General features: G+C 40.5%; 1 protein-coding gene across 1 annotated transcript in view; it reads right to left on the bottom strand.

Moving 5' to 3' along the window:
• Positions 1-19,557, bottom strand: part of LOC109470016 (laminin subunit alpha-1-like) — a 42,267-nt gene that overhangs the window by 15,074 nt on the left and 7,636 nt on the right. The window contains exons 6-8 of the mRNA XM_019768796.1: positions 12,897-13,313; positions 11,095-11,255; positions 10,286-10,409 (exon numbers count right to left, since the gene is read on the bottom strand). Of these exons, the coding sequence (XP_019624355.1) occupies positions 10,286-10,409; positions 11,095-11,255; positions 12,897-13,313 (702 nt within the window). The remainder of the gene's footprint in view (positions 1-10,285; positions 10,410-11,094; positions 11,256-12,896; positions 13,314-19,557) is intronic.

Below are 19,557 nucleotides of genomic sequence, written 5' to 3'. Positions count from 1 at the left end.
AGTCAGGTTTACAGTGATGGAGTGCACAGGGTGCGTGGGGGTGCATCAGGTTTAAGAAGGTTGAATGGGAGTGCACAGGGTGCGTGAGGGTGCATCAGGTTTAAGAAGGTTGAATGGGAGTGCACAGGGTGCGTGGAGGGTGCATCAGGTTTAACAAGGTTGAAGAAGAGTGCACAGGGTGCGTGGGGTGCATCAGGTTTAAGAAGGTTGAATGAGAGTGCACAGGTTGCGTGGGGGTGCATCAGGTTTGGAAAGGTTGAACGAGAGTGCATAGGTTGCATGGGGTGCACAGGGTGCATGAGGTTTGGGGAGGTTGAATGAGAGTGCGCAGGGTGCATGGGGGTGCACAGGGTGCGTGGGAGTGCACAGGGTGCGTGAGAGTGCTCAGGGTGCGTAAGAGTGAGCAGGGGTATGTGGGAGTGCCTTAGGTTGAGGTAGAAAGAATGAGTGCAAAGGAGTAACGTTATATGTAGAATGAATTGCTTATGATACATAGGGTATACAAGTTGTAGTAATGAATGCACGTGCTTGCATGTATGCATAAATCTTGCATATATTAATGAATTATATTTGCATATATGGGAAAATACCATGCTCCCGTTACCAAATTGTTTTACCGGTATTTGTTACCCCTCCATGAAAATGGGGGTACTGTTTTTACTCCGTTTCATGTTTGGTCTGATATCTGAAGATCGGTGAGAAGGACTGTACGATATTTGGCAGATTGATGGATGGGGCCTTGGAGATTGTGTAGGTTGACTTTGAGCCCCTGGTGATTGACCTTGGTACTGCAGTGTAATTTTTTTATTTTATTGTTTTCGCGTTATGGACTGTTTGTGCGATATTAAGGTAGCATGTAGTTGTTATTACCATGGTTTAGTGGTTTAAATTTGGGTCCCCTAGCTGTTTGCGTTTGATATTTACAAAATGTTTAATGTTGGACTTTTTGTGTTGAATGTTTGGAAAATCTGGGGGATGGTTTGGTATGATTTTTGGTATGTGGGTAGTTGTTGAGTCTCTTTGTGTTTTGGAGTGCATTAGCAGGTTGTCGCATATTTTTATTGCTTAATTTAAAAGGATTTTCACTTTTTCTACCCCTACTTCATAATAGGATGGTCTGTTTGACCCAAAAGTTGGGACAGAGTGTTTTTGTTTATACCTCCAGCTGGCAGGTCAGACCCAGGCAGCCCTGTCTATTTTTACCCCTAGACAGAGTCTGCAGGAAAATAAATCTTGTTTGTCTGGTCTGCAGGTCATTTGCCTGTCTGGTCATTGACCTACATGTACAGGCAAATGTAGCCTGGGTACCATCCCCAGTAGTATATTCGCAAACTCTATAACAGTTATAGAGTTTGCGAATATACTACTGGGGATGGTACCCAGGCTAAGGCAAATGACCTGCTGGCCATCAAAGTAAACAAACCATGGTAACAAGACACTAAACGCCTGCACATGACAGCTTGATAAATACAAAGTGCCACCACAAATCATTCTGCTGATAAAAACAAAGTTTGACTCATAATATCTCTATTGAAATACACCAAAAGATTACAAAATATTAACAAGCTATTTCATGGAGGGATGATGTCTACGACTTCTCCTTGTTGTTGTTTTTTTTTGTATTTTTGATGCAATTTTGGGATCTGGAGCCCTGGTACTAAAACCAAATGACCTGCAATTTGGTATGGGGATACCTTGGACATATTTTTTTACAGAACGTCATTCATGCTTTTGACATACATCACTTTAAAATTGTGTAAAATAAGGCTTTTGGCTATTTCCGGTTTTTGGCTCCTGTGCCCTAATACTAGTATCACAACCAAATGACCTGAATTTGGTATGGGAGATCCTTGGATACTAACCCACAGAATGTTATTTATGCTTTTGGCGTGTGGCACTTTAAACTTATGTGAAATTGGCCTTTTTTGCGATTGAAAAATAAAACTTAATGGACGTATGTTATAGCACAGTATAAAGTTATAGCTGCAGTAGAATTTTAATCAGTTATTGAGAGTGCATCCAAGATATAACACAAAGTTTAACATACTTATAAATGCATCCATCTGTTTTATATGTGAACAATTCACACATTTCCATAGCTCCACTACTGACAGATGCCTAGGGCTAGCTGGGTGCCCCTCCATATTATTTCCATACTGACACTTCTGCCAGCCTGCTTGGAATGGAACTGTCCGGGAGTAGTAATGAAGACTTAGATGTGACAGGCCGTAAACCCAGCGGTGCTGCAGAGTTGGCATTCTGACAACTCTAAGGCAGCTCAGCGGCAGTTACATAGATCAAACAAGTGCAGTAAAGTAATGGCTACAAACATCATCACTGCCTGGAAGGCATTTGGCTGGAATGGGAAACTTTCTCACAGGGAAGGCAGCAGCTTTCTTCTGCAAGCATGCTGGTGCTAGCTGGGGGCAGACAAGGGTTTCTTGGTGATCTTGAAAAAGGCAATAAGAGATAGTAGAATTCACCCTTTGCCCATACTGCTTTGTGAACCATCCAGTATTGCAGACACAAAATTTCCTGGAAGATACATGGCAAGGCTGGCAATGTACACACACACACACACACACACACACACACACACACACACACAAACAATGTATATGTACATACACACACACATTTTGTATACACACATGCACACAAACGTGCACACAAACACAATTGCACACATGTACAAACATGCACAAATACATGATTGTATATGTACACACACACATGGATATGCACGCACACACACCACTCTCACACTTACACGCATATACACAAACTACAATGTAACAATCACACATGCACACATGTATGCACATTATATAATGTTACCTTCCTTTTATGAAACAGCAAATTGGAAACAGAAAGCACATTAGTCCTATGGAATTCTGTTCACATCTTCCTCCAACTTGGTATGAAATTAAATATACTGGAAACAAGACAGTTAGTTAAACTTTGGTGTATTGGAGCTGAAACATTCCTTAGGTGGAATTCTTATCTTTGTGAAGAACATTCTGATAGTGGAGTTTGACAGGCAGATATGACAGTGACAGACTGCCTGTACATAATAGAAATGGGATGTTTACTGTGGAGTTCAAAGAGGTCTCCGCTGTGTTGTAGGAAAACCTGCTGGAATCACTTAATCACAGTCTCACACTCATTCATCAACATGATGGGACCATGAACTAAGTACCCCAAAGAATCTTAAACAGATAAAAGTCTTTAGAACATGCCAATGGCAGTTGTGGTGACTAAATACAGTCAAAACTGGCCAACCTACTACAAGTACTTAAAGCAGATGTTGGGGGTGATCTTATGTGCAATGTACATGTAAGAATAGTACTAACAGTGTTGTTTTTTAGTCTTTCTGTATGTGTCTGTCTCTGTGTTAACTTTGTTTCCACATTCCCATTTTTGGAATATTGACCACTGCCAGAGGGCAAAACAATTTATTGTTTTTTTTACCAAAATCTGGCAAAAATTAATGCGTGCCTGATGTCATCCATAAAAATTACATTTGTACTTGCTGTGGCCTTACATTAGACAACAACACTTTCAGACAGACCTACATGTATTTTTTAGGCCACACCAATTTAATTTGTTGGTTCTCGGATTCGCCTCTTCATTTTTTTCTGATTTGCAAAAAAAAAAAAAAATTTGATTTTGGTCCTGAATCAACTTAAAAATGCTCATGTTTTGCTCCCAACAGTTGAGGAAAGTCCTTTTCTTCCTACTTGTTACATTTTCCCCATCTATCATTGCAGTGGTTTGGTTAAAAGTTCAAAATTCAATGTTTAAATTTTGACCCAGCCTTTTGTGTTTACTTCATGGCTCATTTCGTAGCATTTAAGCCTATAATAGGATGTCTAAACCTGTTTTTATTTTTTATTTTTTTCGCCCCGTCGCTTCATATTTTTTCTGAAAAAATCCGAGAACCAACAAATTAAATTGGTGTGGCCTTAGTTGCAATCCAAAAAGAATACTATTTTGACTATGTTTTAATTTCTTTATCCTATTGTGCATTCTGCAGTCATTTTTTGGTTTAAAAAGACAGTTCTGGCAGGGTCTTTCAACATTTCTTGGGTAGATGTGATGGAGGCTCATGCGTTGACAGATGGTATCCTGGCCTCTCTAACAACTTCCATTTTGCAGTTGGGCAGCCAGCCAGTGTGCATATAATAAGGCCAGCCACACTGGGGCTGTAAACATGCATTTCAGTTTCAGTTTTCAGTTTTTATTCGCACTTTAAAACAAAATATAACAACACAGATACAATAAAATATAAATGAAATGTAACAGTGCAGGGAGGCCGGAAGCATAAAATGCTTATGAGGAGGCCTCCCTTCATAACTTAATTAACAATTCAAATAAATCGGATAAAGAATAAATAACTTACTAGGTAACGGGTAAATGAAACAAAACAATAAAATACAATACGATACAATACTATCTACAATAATGAAAAGTAGTAATGAAAAGTAGTAAACAAGGAAATGTGTTGTAGCTACCCATTTGGATCAACACCATCCTTAGAAGACCCCAGTAAGCAGAAAGCTATAGGTTGTCTATAGGGGGACAGCCCTATATGTTCCTACACACCAAAGTAGGGTTAGGGTTGTTGAAACATGAGTTAAGTTGTCAGACAATAGGGTTATCAGAACATACATATATGAGTGTAATATTGGAATCCAGAGCTGCAAGAAAAGGACCTACATGTATTTTCTGAGGAAACAACTTGCCTGCTACACTTGCATTGGTTGTGACAGAGAAGACATTGTAGTATATGCAGATTTATGGTAACAGTGAAATTTGCCTAGCTCATTTTGACAAGTATCATAATTATAATAATAATTAGCCAATTTTTTAAATGTCCCATTGTAAGGACTGCAACCTTTACTAGTGGTCTGCCTTTTGGTCCAAAAGCAGGGCTATTTAACCACTGGATTACATACACTACTGACAGTAGGCTTTCAGATTCCACAAAATCATGTTCATCCATCTTCCTGTTAGGTTCTTGCTAACGCAGTTGTATTCAAAAGCTTAGTCCAGAATTGCATAGAGTCTACTATGGGGGTCCGCATGCCCTTTTCCGTAGAGTGCAATCAGCTGTTTTAATTCTACATAGAGCATAAAGACGGACCGCTCTTATTCTATGTAGAGCGTAATTGGCACATTATGCATACAGCATAATTCGCTGTTTTAATATACGCAATGTGTTGTAGCTACCCAGAATTTATATAGTCAAGAGACTTCCTGAATTCAGCATAATACATAGCCAGCTCTCAAAATTTAGTTTTTTGGCCTCCCCTGCATGTTACTTCAACTGTGGGAGGTTGGCTTTCCAAGAAAAGCAGTGCCTATGTCTCCTTATGTGAATGACTTATGGCAGAGTTTCCTTTTATACATGTACCTGTCACGCACAAACATTTCCCATTCTCGTAATTGACAAAAATGGGCTGCCCTGCCCTGCCATCAATATGCTGGCAGGAGTCCTGCTTTCGGGATGAGTCAATTCTATTGACTGGTTCACAGATTACCATTGAGACATTTCCTAGAATTCATTTATGAATCAGCTTTAGAAAGATCTAGAATACAATACTTTCTATGGCTACAGGCAGAGCCAAGCCTTCATTAGATATTGAATCATGATATCAAAGGTTTAGAGTAAAAAAATACTAAGTATCTAGTATGCTGGGGCCTAATTTGGTCAATTCCTTGTCTTTTTTATCTCTTAGAGAGTTAACGTTACATGTAATTCTAACATTCAAGAAAATCTGAGATTTTATACCTCCAGGTATTTTATTGTATTTTGTTTAATGTTGTTTGTTTACATTACCATGAAAAATAGCTGTATTTTTTTGGCGTGTCTGTCTGTCTGTGGACACCACCTGCCCCCCAGACAAATTGTATCATTCTTTGACAAATCTGGGTCTGAAGCACGTTCGTACAGAAATCGGTTGATCCGATAGCAAGACATATACCGAGTCCCCCCAAAATCTGTCCATCCCAACACGAGAAACAGCTTCGAACATGAAAATCCCAACCTCTTACAATACCCTTCCACGGAAGGATGTCTCCTTCCCCAGGGGTAATTATGCTGCTTTAAAATCTGGAGTTGGCTACCTTCTGTTTCCTCCCTGTGGCATTTCTATTATAGTAATAAGAACCAAAGAAGTGACTTGATATGCCCATACATGAAAAAGATGGGATGGACTGAAATCTCATTTCAGCGCTCCCAGCCACACTGGCCACCCTGCCATGAAATTGGATGAGCTAGTTTCCCTCGGCCAGTGGAGACATGACCATTGCTTGATGCCGCACCGAGCACACACTCTAGATAAATGAGGCGCTGATAGAAATCACAGAAGCAGCAGAAGTTTGGACTGAAGAATTCACGGCTACTCCCTAATGTATCCTTGCCACTCCTCACCTCCAATCCTGGTGTTCCTACAAGACATTACCAAGGCCAAGAAGTATATATTGTCAGAGCGATTAGAGTGAGCTATATATCCTTGCATGTGTGAACCACAAATTAACACAAACTAGTCTAAGAAGTGTTTACTATTAAACCTTTCTATACAAATGCTGCCAAAGTCAAATCTAGTCCTCTGCTTTTAAAGACAGACTTGGATGGAAACATTTTTGCCTAATATCTTTCTTTATGCTCCATTAAAGATGGATGCAGTTTCCGACAAACTTCTGGCGGACATTAATTTTCTGGTGTAGGACTAGGAATGCAGGATTCTGTCACAGTAACATTGTTCTGATTTATCCAACTACAGCAGCTTCCTTCCAAGAAATGTAATGAAGGTGAAGGTTGATATGGGTCAGTACATTGCACCGTTTAAAGAATCAGATGCATTTGATTAGACATGATGATGAGCTCCATCTGCAACTCATTTATTCCCTGTCACGATGGAAAATGGAATACTTGACTTGTAGCCAGATTATATTCTCATACATGCAACAAGCACATGGGACATCTTAGAGGATGTATAAAATTATGTGTCAAAAGTAGACCTTCCCTGTCTGTGGTGCTGAAACTGCTGTAGTCCTTCCTGTGGTGCCAGCCACAATATACCATATATGATACCACTGTTATTTTTTTTACCACACTGTATGTTTGCAGGACTACATGTATACAATGCACTTTTTGCTATGCAAAAAGGCCTGTCTGCCTTCTTAGCATAGTTACTTGCTCTTGTCAGTGATAAAGACTCATCAAGACTTATCGACATCCATTACTAATAAGGCAATGTTGATTTGATTAAATGGATGTCATCCTCTGGGTACCCCAACACTGACACGAGCGTGCAAATAAAAAGAGTTTGGCAAAAAAAGAAATTTTTTAAAAAGCGCCGACAAATAATCGAGTTATAACGTCAACCTATATGCGAATCCACACTAGGCCCAATACAATTATAATACATTGTAATAATAAATATTTTTTACAACGGACTATCGCGGACCCCTGTCATGGAAGAACTGGGGTGTGCACCGTTAACTGTTCATACCCGCTTTTCGTAACAACTCAAAAGCCCCATGACCAATACAGTGATTTTCAATCAGGGCTTAGTCTTCAAGTGACCAGCAGTGCATGCCTTCAAAGTCTAAGACAATTCCATGCAGCAGGCTTCCGATAGAATCTTGTGTATCGTCTGTTGCCTCTTAAATAGTAGAAAACTTAATATAATTTTTTCACACTCTTTCTAACAAAAATGTTGGGAAAAATTTATTTTCCTGGGTAACAGCTTATATGTTGAGAAAGCTACTTCATGTTTGTTTACCAAGCCACACTGCCCTCCTTGTACAAATGTAGCTCCTTGTGTCGTGAGAGTGCAGATAATTTTGATTCATGAATAAACCTGAATAAAAACAGCAAATCTGAGAAACAAGAAAGTAAAGTTAGTATGGCTTGAAGAGTGGCATCCTGGGTTGTACTTCAGGACCTTTTGTTCTCATTAAAGCACTACAAAAACTAACATCTCTGACATAATTCCCCTATATGACCCCTTCTGCTTGGTTAATCCTGAAGTATGCTGGGATTGTCTTTTACTGTCGAGAAGCAATCTTGCCACTGGGGGAGATTTTCTCAGTTAAACCCATCGCAAAATAAGGAGGTTCTAATTGACAGCAAATGGACAGGTCTGGTGCTACAGTATATGTTCTTTGTTGCAATAGTTGACAAAGAACTTTTGGCTAAAATATTATAAAATTCTATTCTTAGTTTTGTTTAGTAATTTCGTCACCAATGCCTGAAGAGAGAAAAATTACCAAAGCGTCCAAAGTTAGGGCATACTGTCAAGCATAGCCGCATTCACGAACTTCAAGGTACATTCACGAAAGTTTGTCGCTTGTGACGCGGAGCATGAAGGGCGCATGAATAGTTTGAATGAATTTCTCATCCAAGTATGTTGTTAACATTAATGTTCTCAAAATTCATTCATCAAAACCTAACCACTCTCTGACAACTAGTGACAGAGCGCCATGAGTTCGAGTGCGTGAAAAAGTGTCCAATGTTATAGGGCATCCCCCGTTTATAATAGGACAGTTATTGAGTTAAGCCATATTTCATGCTGTAAGGCTGATGCAAATTAGGATTAGGATTCAAGTTATCTAGTACCATGTTAATCAAGCAACTGGAAACGGTAAGACATTTCAAGTAGCATCCATCCACTACCTTTTGTCAGTGACACTGGAGAAATCACAAAGAGCATTATCAGATTCTGTCATGATAATTGTCAATATTGATGGATAAAGGCCATACATGTATGCTCTTTGCATCAAAAGTATCAAATTTTCAAGTCCCAAAAATATATGGTAATATTGTCAGATTACAAAAATGTAAGTGCATTACATGTCGAAAGACTTACAAAAGTGTGCACAATGAATTCAAAGCATTTCAAATGTACCTCCTACAATAAAACAGACTCCAATGGACTGATCCTGAGTGAGAAAGCTGATCTTGCCAAGTTGGAAATGATGGCTTGTCATGAGCATTCAAAAAGAGACTACAGAAAGCAATCACCAGGGCAGGCTGTTGCATACCAATATGCTTGTCATTCCCTTTGATGTGTAATAAGAGTGGCACTTAGTATTGGACTACCACCACCTCTATTCATCCTCTACATCCCCAATCGCCGTGATGTCTTTATCTGCACTTGTAATGGCTGCCAGGAAACAGACAAGGGATTTGTGTGAACATCTCCACTTTTTGATGGGTAATTTGATCAGGACCTTGTCATGTCTGAAGGTCCATGTTAGTGTTGATGAGTTGGCAGATGTATGCCCTTTAGCGTGATGGACTTAAGGCTTTGTACAGAAACAGCCATGGAACCTAGTCAGATTACATGAAATGGCCTCTCACGTGTGACCCATATACATGTAAGTCTAACTTAAAACATACATGTACATGGATTCACATTTTACTTAAAATAACCCTGCTGATTGTTTTACTCTTGATTTTATGTTCTCTGGAAAAAATTCCCTTGTAATGAACAAAAAGGAGGTAAACCATTAAAAATATTTAAAGTTGCAACCGTTACAGTACTTAGGCCACACCAATTTAATTTGTTGGTTCTCGGATTTTGTCAGAAAAAACATGAAGCAACAGGGCGAAAAAAAATAAAAATAAAAACAGGTTTAGGCATCCTATTATAGCCCCAAATGCTATAATAGGAGCCATGAAGTCAACACAAAAGGTTGTGTTAATATTTAAACAATGAATTTTGAACTTTTAATCAAACCACTGCGTTGATAGATGGAAACACTGCAACAGCTAGGAAGAAAAGGACTTTCCACAACTGTTGGGGGCAAAATATGAGCATTTTTTAGTTGATTCAGAACCAGAATCTTTTTTTTTTTTTGCAAATCAGAAAAAAAATGAAGAGGCGAATCCGAGAACCAACAAATTAAATTGGTGTGGCCTTAAGTGTTTGAAAAAAGGGAAAGGGTGATTCACCCCAATCACACCCACCAAAAAACAAACACGCATGCACACACATACATGAACACAAACAAGTACCAAGGTCAGCCACCAGGAGGCCCATATTTGACCTTGACCTTTGTCTTTCTATGACCTACCAACATACCAAATATCACAATCCACACTTCTTAAGTTGTGCTGACTACAAATGTGACGAAACACATCTGGAGCCGCATAGTTCCCGTTAAAAACCTTTTATTCAGCCTGTCACACGACAGGTTTTGCCTGTATGCCCACACACTCACACACACAGACAGACCAAAACATTTTTCATGGAGATAATATAAGGCTAACCTGAGGCAGACATCCCTGGAAGCTGACAGCAGCAGAGGATGAGGATGTGTTGAGCTGTACCCTTCTGTTGTTCAGGCGTACATCATGCAGACAGCCAGCAAACTTCAGCAATGTGGGACCAACACTTAAATGGAGTAAAGAACAGGGGAAGAGTTGAATTGTACAACAGCATACAAGTATGTTGAAGGAAATGACCGGGTCCCACATAAACAGAAAGTCTTACAATGTTTTTTTTTAGCTGAGAACACCGAGTAAACTGTTAATTGTCTTGAAGTCTAAAAGCATCCAAAATTTGTTCCAAATTGCTTGTATGAGCAGTGCTGTGGCATACTGTGGCATATCCCAGCCAATTACAATTCTGCATAAAATACTGTAGTTCACGACTGAGTACTGAGCACAGAAGTCTTCCCTAAGAGACTTCAGTCATGCATGTATACAATGTACAATTACTAGTATACTACACGGTGATTGAGAAGTATGTATCAAATACGACAGATTTCTATAGACTTGTTGCTACAGATAGATTTGATTACATATTTAAATGCAACAGCCCACACAATGCAAAAATAGGTAGATACATAAAAGACTGTTTTGTTATTAGAAAGAATACTGATTTGCTGTCACATGTACCCATAAAAAACTCCGCCTGATTGTAAAGCCTATGCTAACTTTTTATTATTTCTTTTCTATATATAAGTTGTTAAGTTTTATTCTATACCTATCTATTTTACTATGCTACTTATTGTTACCTATTTGCCATACAATGTACCCTGTACAATTGTCGTGCAATAAAGTTCTTCTGTATCCACCTGTTTGTTTGGTTTGGATGTTGAGATCCCAAAACAATCTGTACTTCTCCTCCAGCCAGGACCACATGGGATTCTGCAGTTTTGTTCTCAACAACACTGCCACTGTTAACGTTCCTTATTACCATGGAGACAGAAACACCAGGGAGAGTGGACACAGTCACCTGAAACATGATGGAAAGGTAACTTTTATGTGCATGTACCTAGGGGAAGATATATTAGGCAGTTTAAACTATCAACCTCTCCAGAAATTCTCAAGGATTTCTGAATAGGAGAAGGGATATACTATAATAAATATTAATTATAATAAATAATAATAATAACTAGAGTTCGGCGAGCTCATACCTCCATGGCATGTTTAATGCTTTCGTAAATCTTAATATGCATGGTGATGACCACCTGTAAATAGCTTACATTAACAATGCTCATTTGCAAAATTTTTATACAAATTATTTATCATTTAACATGGACAAGGAATGATATTGTTGGTTATACATGTACGTGTATAACCAACAATATCATACATGTATGCAAGCACGACCTCTGACAACTCATGTTTGCCGTTCAAGTTGACTAATTATACATTTTTCCAGAGCTCGGTTCAGAGTCCAACGCTCTAACTGTTGCGCCACGGACGCCACTTGATATATTATAATCATATTCTCCACCCAATGACAGGGTTATCTTAAGAAATTAGGCTATTCTAGCATTTCCTCATATATTATGCAAATGAGGTCCTGATTTGAATGAATTATGTTTAGTGATGGTCACCTTCACTGAACTTCCAATTATGGCAAGTATTAAATTCCCAGCAGTTACCACAATAAAATTGTAACGATTTGCCATTAATTATGCAAATTAGGTCTTCATTTACATAACCAATATCTGCCAATGATCTTTTCGTTCTCAATTACATATGTCTAAAGTGTTTTATAGCGCTAATATGGAATACAGCAGATTTATAGAATTTCCTCATTAATTATGAAAATTAGATCCTGATTTGCATAGTTCTAATCTAATTATGTCAAGCATCGCTTAAGCTACCTACATTTGTACATACATGACGATTCATCAAACGGTTGTTAAGTTATCCTCTCTTGAAGATTTTCAAAGAAACCATCCTGCAGTTCCAGAACAAGCTGCTAGGAGGCCCAAACTCACATGACTTCTTCCCAAAGACAAGAGCTACGGTAACCTATCATCCAAAATTCATTATCCTAGCATGTCCAGATCATGAGATATCAAAACCAGAGGTTGCGCTGCAGTACCAAGGGCAGCCACTATAGGGGGCCCAAAATCTCATCATTTCCAGTTTTCGCCACACCCTACCACACCAAGTATGAAACCCATCCATCCAGCCGTTCTTGAGTTATCTTGTTGACCAACACACGGACAGACAGACAGACAGATAAACGCAACTGAAAATATAACCTCCATGACATGATGACATGTCATGGAGGGAGGTAACAAAACGTCAATGACTCAATACCTTCATCATGGATAAGTTTGGGTTGTCAGAGATGTGCTGCTGTATATAACTGGCGCTGAAAAGAGGGTCACTTCATTGCAGCAGCTCATGCCCAGAAAAAAAGTTATTTGAAGAGAACATGCTGATATATTGTCTTCTTTTTTCTGCTTTAGTGGAACTTCAGTGTAATAATACAACATCTTCACTTTCCATTGTAGGACATACATGTTTTGTACCTTGTCAAGAGTGCAACATACTATCTGGTCACATGTAACAAGAAAAATGTAGCTTTGTTACTGGAAGATCCGAGAGTGACTTCTTGAATGTTACAACTCACCTCATACCAGGTTCCATGATTGTAGGTCAGGTCAGATGTCACATTTTCCCTTCCTGGATTAAGCCCCAAATTCTCCAGCTGGAAGACCAGGTGGCCTTCGTCCAGGAACAACCCATAATACTCTATCTCTCCCTCAACCAATAGGATCACTGCATGTCTGTTGAAGGTTCTGAATTGGAGGGAGACTTGCAATTGGCCGTTAATGGAGAAGTTCTGGTTGGAAAACATCAGATAACCAAAGCCGTCAAAGCTGACTCCAGGCTGCACTTTGGTGGTTGTGGAGGGTTGCTGGCAGCAGGACGGGGTGCCATTGATCGGGAAGGGGGTACCAGTAGTCCACAGGTTCTTTTTCTCCTGGTTCACCTCCAGGTTGGCCACACAGCCAACAAGCCTACCATAAATGCCAGAATAGGCAACCTGCATGGACAAAGGTAGATGAATATTAAATAAAATATTTTGGAGTACATAATTTTACCTGCAGCATATAGGAAAATTAAGCTACATGTACACATGTATCCATGTTCTGTTCTTCTGTTAAGTTTTATTTCATCAACTTGGTTGGTTGCAGCTGCATGAAAAGTTACAGTATGCAAATGATCTGTATATATCATGGTATGCAAGTATTGACGTCATGTATATATTAGGACAGTCACGTCACAAGTAGCTTGAAGTTAGGTGTTTACCGCAAGTCAACACATACGGACCAGTACTTGTGGTTTGACAGTCACCTGAACCTTAGACACAGGAGAAGAAGGAGACAAGACACACGAGCATGAACACCTGAAGACTGTGACCAAACCGTGACCAAGGCCGCCACCGTCTACCCCCCATCTACAACAAACTCATCCAGTCACGTGACCTGTGCTGACCTTTCAACCCCGGGTCACGTGACTGCCCTCTTCATTAGCTGAAGAAAGATGGTGGATGCCGTCTGAAAGCTCCTATATATACGCTTACAGAACTCAGTTTTAAATCCTTCCTTGTACTATAGCTTGTGTTAAACAATCTCTTGCTGTCAGTGTCTGATTGGGCCTCCTCCCTGAGAGCTTATTATGGACATACACACCTCTAACTCCAGAGAACCATTCCCATTCACAGAACCAGTAGCTCAGGATCCTCTGTCACTACGGACTATCTGACATCACGTCAGCCTTTAACACTACGTTCTAGTCTCAGTCTTACAATAATATGGTAGCACATGCATAAATCAGGATTAAGATGTTCCCAATTCTCCTGTATCAAAGATGTTGGCCATCAATCTTTGAGGGGCCTATCTAGTGGAAGGGCTGCTTGAAGCTGATATATGTAGTTGGGCTACATTACAAGTACCTTCAGAAAAAGAAAAATGCTTATTGCTACATCAGAAGCACCTTCAGAAAAGGAACCATGCTTATTGAGATGAGATGCACCCTGTTTAGTGCCTCCTACGAATCAATTTCTTGTGTCTCTTAGGGCACGAGGCAGTTAACCTGTTATACAAACCAGATACAGATCAAAATCATCCACCTATATGTACTGAGCTAACTACTCCTAACAAAATCAGTAGAACTCCACAGTGTGGAGATCCCCACAGGAGGCCCTAAAGGTACTAACAACTTTCTATTGATTTAAAAGTGGTCCCCACATCATGCTGAGTAAGCAATCCTGACCCCTGACCCAAGGTTGTAACCCCAGAGTCCAGACACAACACAATCTCCATCCTACAAGCCAGACTGGGGTGAAGCCAGCATCGGAATCCAATGCAGCACGTCTGTATCACTGGGCAAATGTCAGATGTCATAAATCACTACCTCGCAAAATGGAGCATAAAATCTGCTTTCATTGCCCTGCACTTAAAACTTGATTACCTTGTAATAACAGGAAATGATTTTTGTTATAGAAAAAGGGATGTATGAAGGACATGTACAGGCAGACGTGTAGTACGAGAACAGACTAACATACATACAATACTTGAACAATTAAGTGACCATATTAAGTGAACAATTATGGACCGGACCACGTCTGAGGGGAGCAGTCCTGAGGAACCATAACTTGAAAGGCTGGAGTTTGTGAGTTTAAGATTTGGATAAGTCCATTTTTTGGGGGGTTGGTGGAAAAGGGAGTCCAGTCCGATCGGCTGAAAAAGCAGTCCAGTCCGATTTGTGGGTGGAAAAAGCAGTCCGGTAGTTTGTGTGTAGCAACGCCACCTTACAAAATATGATAAAAGTGCACGCAGCCTGGCATGTTACCGTATGTCATGGTGTGAAGCGCACTCATTGGACACAGCTATGCAACTGCCAACAACTGCCTGCGATACTTACGTAAATAATTAAAGACAGAGCTTTGGAGTTCAGATCATTTTACCCATAAATTAAGACCCTTCAGACGTAGTTTTAGACATAGTTATAGTTCTAGAAATGCCCATGCACTATAGCTACCTTTCATCATGTACACTTGACACTTGATGAAAGGTAGCTTGATAAACAGCTAGTAGACACAGATTCTAAACAGTTTGTAAATAATCCAGACGTTAATAAACGGCATAGGCCTAAACTGTCAGTTTTCTGGCAGAAACAATACCGGTCATATCTGGACTTAGGTTCTGAGTAGGTTCCGAGTAACTCGGAGTTTAAGATTTCAAAACTGACCCAAGATTTGAGTGCCAAAATAAGGTATAACATGTAACGTTAATTAATCAGATGTTTAATAAATACTGCATAATTTTTAATGGTGCCGGTAAGCGGAAATTGTAGCTGCGTGAGGATCGAGCGCACTTTCTTATTATTATTATTTACGTACTAAAAATTATTATCATTTAAGTAAAGTATCACTCGCATTCACGATCCACGCCGAACGCAAACCGTATGTCCGAAACGCAACCATATGTCCGCCCCCACCACACACTCCAAATACTAGTCGCTGCCGCGCAGTCTCTTATTACTTTAAGTGAGTATTGCTCGCACTCACGATTTGCACCAAACACAAAACCCCCACACACACCCCAATTAGCTGCCGCTCAGCCTCTTATTATTTACGTATCGCAGACAGTTGTCAGCATTTGCATAGCTGTGTCCAATGAGTGCGCTTCACACGGTGACATGCAGTGACATGCACACTTTTGACACACACCAGACTGCTTGCACTTGTTTTACAAGGGGGCGCTGCTACACACAGAAACTACCGGACTGCTTTTTCCACCCCCAAATCGGACTGGACTGCTTTTTCAACCGATTGGACTGGACTCCTTTATCTGCCAACCCCATTTTTTTGGCATTGGAAATTACAGTTCAACCTTGATTCAGAACATTTCCTACCAGGCTTTTCTAATACCCTTCAAAGCTTGAAAACACCCACATCTGATCCTGTAATGCAGGGTCAATATACTTTTCAACAACCTCTTCCCTTTCCTCTTTTCAACTATAGCTTAGCATCCTGTCTTATGGCCTATGACCTTTTTTGTGCAGTGAGTAATATCAGGTGAGCAACAACAGCTGGTCCAGAGGCAGGGGTCTGCCTAAATACCTCAACCGACCGCAACCGACCACAATCGACCGCGTAATGGGTTAATATGCAGTATACATGGGCTAACAACCTTTTCTAACGCTCTGGATACATTGTCTATGCTTGTATGAATGAGATTTAAAAGCATGAAGGGATCGACATCCAACTATTGAAATAAATGATCTGTCTAGCCACCCCCCCGAAGTTCGCTGGTTGGTTCCGCGGAGCGTTCCTCCTTGAGGTCAATGGAGGTCAAGCCGGTAGGCGTACTTGCTTAGCAGCTTGGATGTCAGGCTGGAAAACACTTGGTATATAGCTATTATGAGTTGGTTATGATAGTATTTGTACTTTACTATGATTTATAAACCAACATCTTTGCGTTCTGTGGCCTGTATGAAGCAAAAAGTGTCCAGAGGTTCCCCATGCAGGCCCAACGATGAATAACTTTTAAAAACTGGTAAATATACGTCAAAGTTACAGTGTTTTTTCCATTCATACAAGCATAGACAATGTATCCAGAGCGTTGGAAAAGGTTGTTAGCCCATGTATACTGCATATTAACCCATTACACGGTCGGTTGTGGTCGGTTGAGGCCGGTTGAGGTCGGTTGAGGTATTCAGGCATACCGCAGAGGCAGTATAACGTATGCACATTACATTGAGTATTCTGTGATGATCATGTCTATCTGAACAGGTGATATCCTTCCTGCTCAGTCCATCCCCAACTATTGGATTCCAATCCTGTTGTCCAGGTGCTGATTCTTATTTAATCACACCAGTGCCAGTGAGAGTGACCTCACCCCCTGGCTCTCACATATAAATCAATAACAGCACAGCAATGCTGCCCTGCTGGAGCCGGGAGCCAGCTAGAGCAGCAACAGGAGAATACAGATGGGACAACTACAGATGGACTAGTACTATGGTGTGAAGATGTAGGAATAGTCATTGCAACAGATGACAAAAGAAGAATTTTCTGAATGATATTCCCAACATGAAAACAACAGGAAATGAAAGATGCTTCTATCTGCCAGTTTGGCACATCTCAGAGATCTAACCCGTTGGTGTGGCTGTAGCCTTTAAATCTAGTTGTTCTTCTAGTGGCCCTCCCAGTAGCACTGTCACACTTGAAGCTTGATCTTTTATATAATATGAACACCAGGGTTTTAGTAGAATCTGGGTCGTCCTGATACAGTACAGCTCGCGTCAATGTTTCCATCGTGCCGCGTCAATGCCGCGTTCCCCGCGCGTTACGAACGCGTTCGGCAAATATGCATAAACGCTAACCCGAACGCGGCATAACGCGGTAGAGTTGGCGTAGCGCGTAACCATAACGCGTTTCCGATCGCCAGCCAAAGTTAATGAGATGGGGTCAGGTTTCATGTTTTGTTTTACGGTTTTGTAAGACAATAGCGACTTGTCACCTTGAACGGCGTCGTGTAGCATTGTTGGCAACTCTCTCATGTCGTTACGGAGATAGCCTACAACTACATGTACAATTTTCAACACGAAATTTAGTGCGTTTATAACGTTTCAAAAGTCAACAGCCGTAAGAGAATGTATCTCACAAAGTGCCGACCGTCGCCAGCCCGACGCACATTGGGGCACGGCCGCGGCGTTATGCAACGGACGCGGAGTCTTCACACACAAAACTCTTCAAGAAGCGGCCAAAATCCTCCCAAATTTCCACCTAAACGGACGCTAGGCCAAAATGTCCACATTTTATAGGGTTTCATCCGACGAAAACATTGTCGAACATTGTCGGCAAAGCGATACCACCACGCCCCCCTCCCCCAACTCACATAGTACGCGCAGCCTTCCCTGGCCGATACGTTAAAAAAAACTTTCGTTTTCCAGGGGTATTTTCACACCGAATCTACGATCTTTGCGTTCCAACATTCCGTTATACATAGGATAAAAACATATGTTATAGCTTTATTGTTCTGAATAATGGTATGGTATCACTTTTTCAAAGTAGCAATCAACGACTAGGAAATCTGACCATGCCGATCCGCAGGGGGAGACGTCGTCCGGCGGTCCACAAGTCGCCGCCAAGCCGGGCCGCCCGGCGATGATAGCAGCCTCTCTGTAGCAGCCTGATACTTACCGTCCGAACACAGAAGAATTATCCGTAGCTAATTGATAACAGTATTATAGCATATGTTTCTGTTGGAGTCACTTATTTCTCGTAATTTTTTTCTCGTAATTTTTTTTCTCTCTCCGTCATGCTATACCCTCACATTAACAAGTTACATACTTCAAGTCAAAGGCGTTCCAAAAACGCCCCTGTTCGAATAAAGAGATATTTTATACCTCTACTGTATGCTTGATGTGATAAAATGATGTAGGATGTGGCATAATTTTTTAAAATGATACAAGACAAGCTGACTGGGAAACTCCGGACTGGAAAAAACGGCGATCCACCATCCACTAGTAGCAGGTAAGTTAGGCTAATCGACCGGAAGACAGGACTCAGAAACGCAGGTAAGGAGAACCTTCCACCAAGAACTAGGAGTCATAGGACTTATTAATGTCATTTCAAGCAAGCAACAGCGAAAGGATATGTTTATAAATTTGTTACATTCGGCGATCGGGAGGATCGTATTACTGAAGGCACCGCCTGTTTTACGTCTCACCATGCGATGCAATCCCTACTTCAAAGAGACAATCTTGAAAGTCTTTGTACATGTACGTCGGAACGATAATGTTTTGTAAAGCGCCATATATGATGTACACTGCATATACATATTCTTCAGAATAGAACCAATGAATAAATACAGTCCTAACAAGCAATAATAATGCCAGGCATACATGTGAACTGATGAATAATGCGACTGCGTCCAGTGGCAGTGCGTATTTGGGAACTAATTTAAGTAACTTCGTTCTCAAGTTCCATATACATCAAACATAGCAAATGGACAAATAAAATCTACAACTATTTTCTTTGTACAAGAAAAGAATTGTAAAGATGTAATGTAAAGAACTTAGTCTTATTTGCTAGCGAGTCAGAACTTTTCTATCTGCAAGACACTGGAATAATTGCACACAAAGTAAAGAAGGTAAGGTTTCAGACAAAGGGAAGTCTTGATTATATATTATAGCAGTCAAGAAGAGCTGGATGGAAGCCTTGAGGCTGGCTGCTGACAGGGAAAGCTGGGCTACATTGACTGCCTCTTACGCCACAA

The sequence above is a fragment of the Branchiostoma belcheri genome, unplaced genomic scaffold (assembly GCF_001625305.1).
Source record: "Branchiostoma belcheri isolate BF01 breed outbred unplaced genomic scaffold, Haploidv18h27 scaffold216, whole genome shotgun sequence".
Taxonomy (NCBI): domain Eukaryota; kingdom Metazoa; phylum Chordata; class Leptocardii; order Amphioxiformes; family Branchiostomatidae; genus Branchiostoma; species Branchiostoma belcheri.
This window is presented reverse-complemented; position numbering and strand designations above follow the sequence as displayed.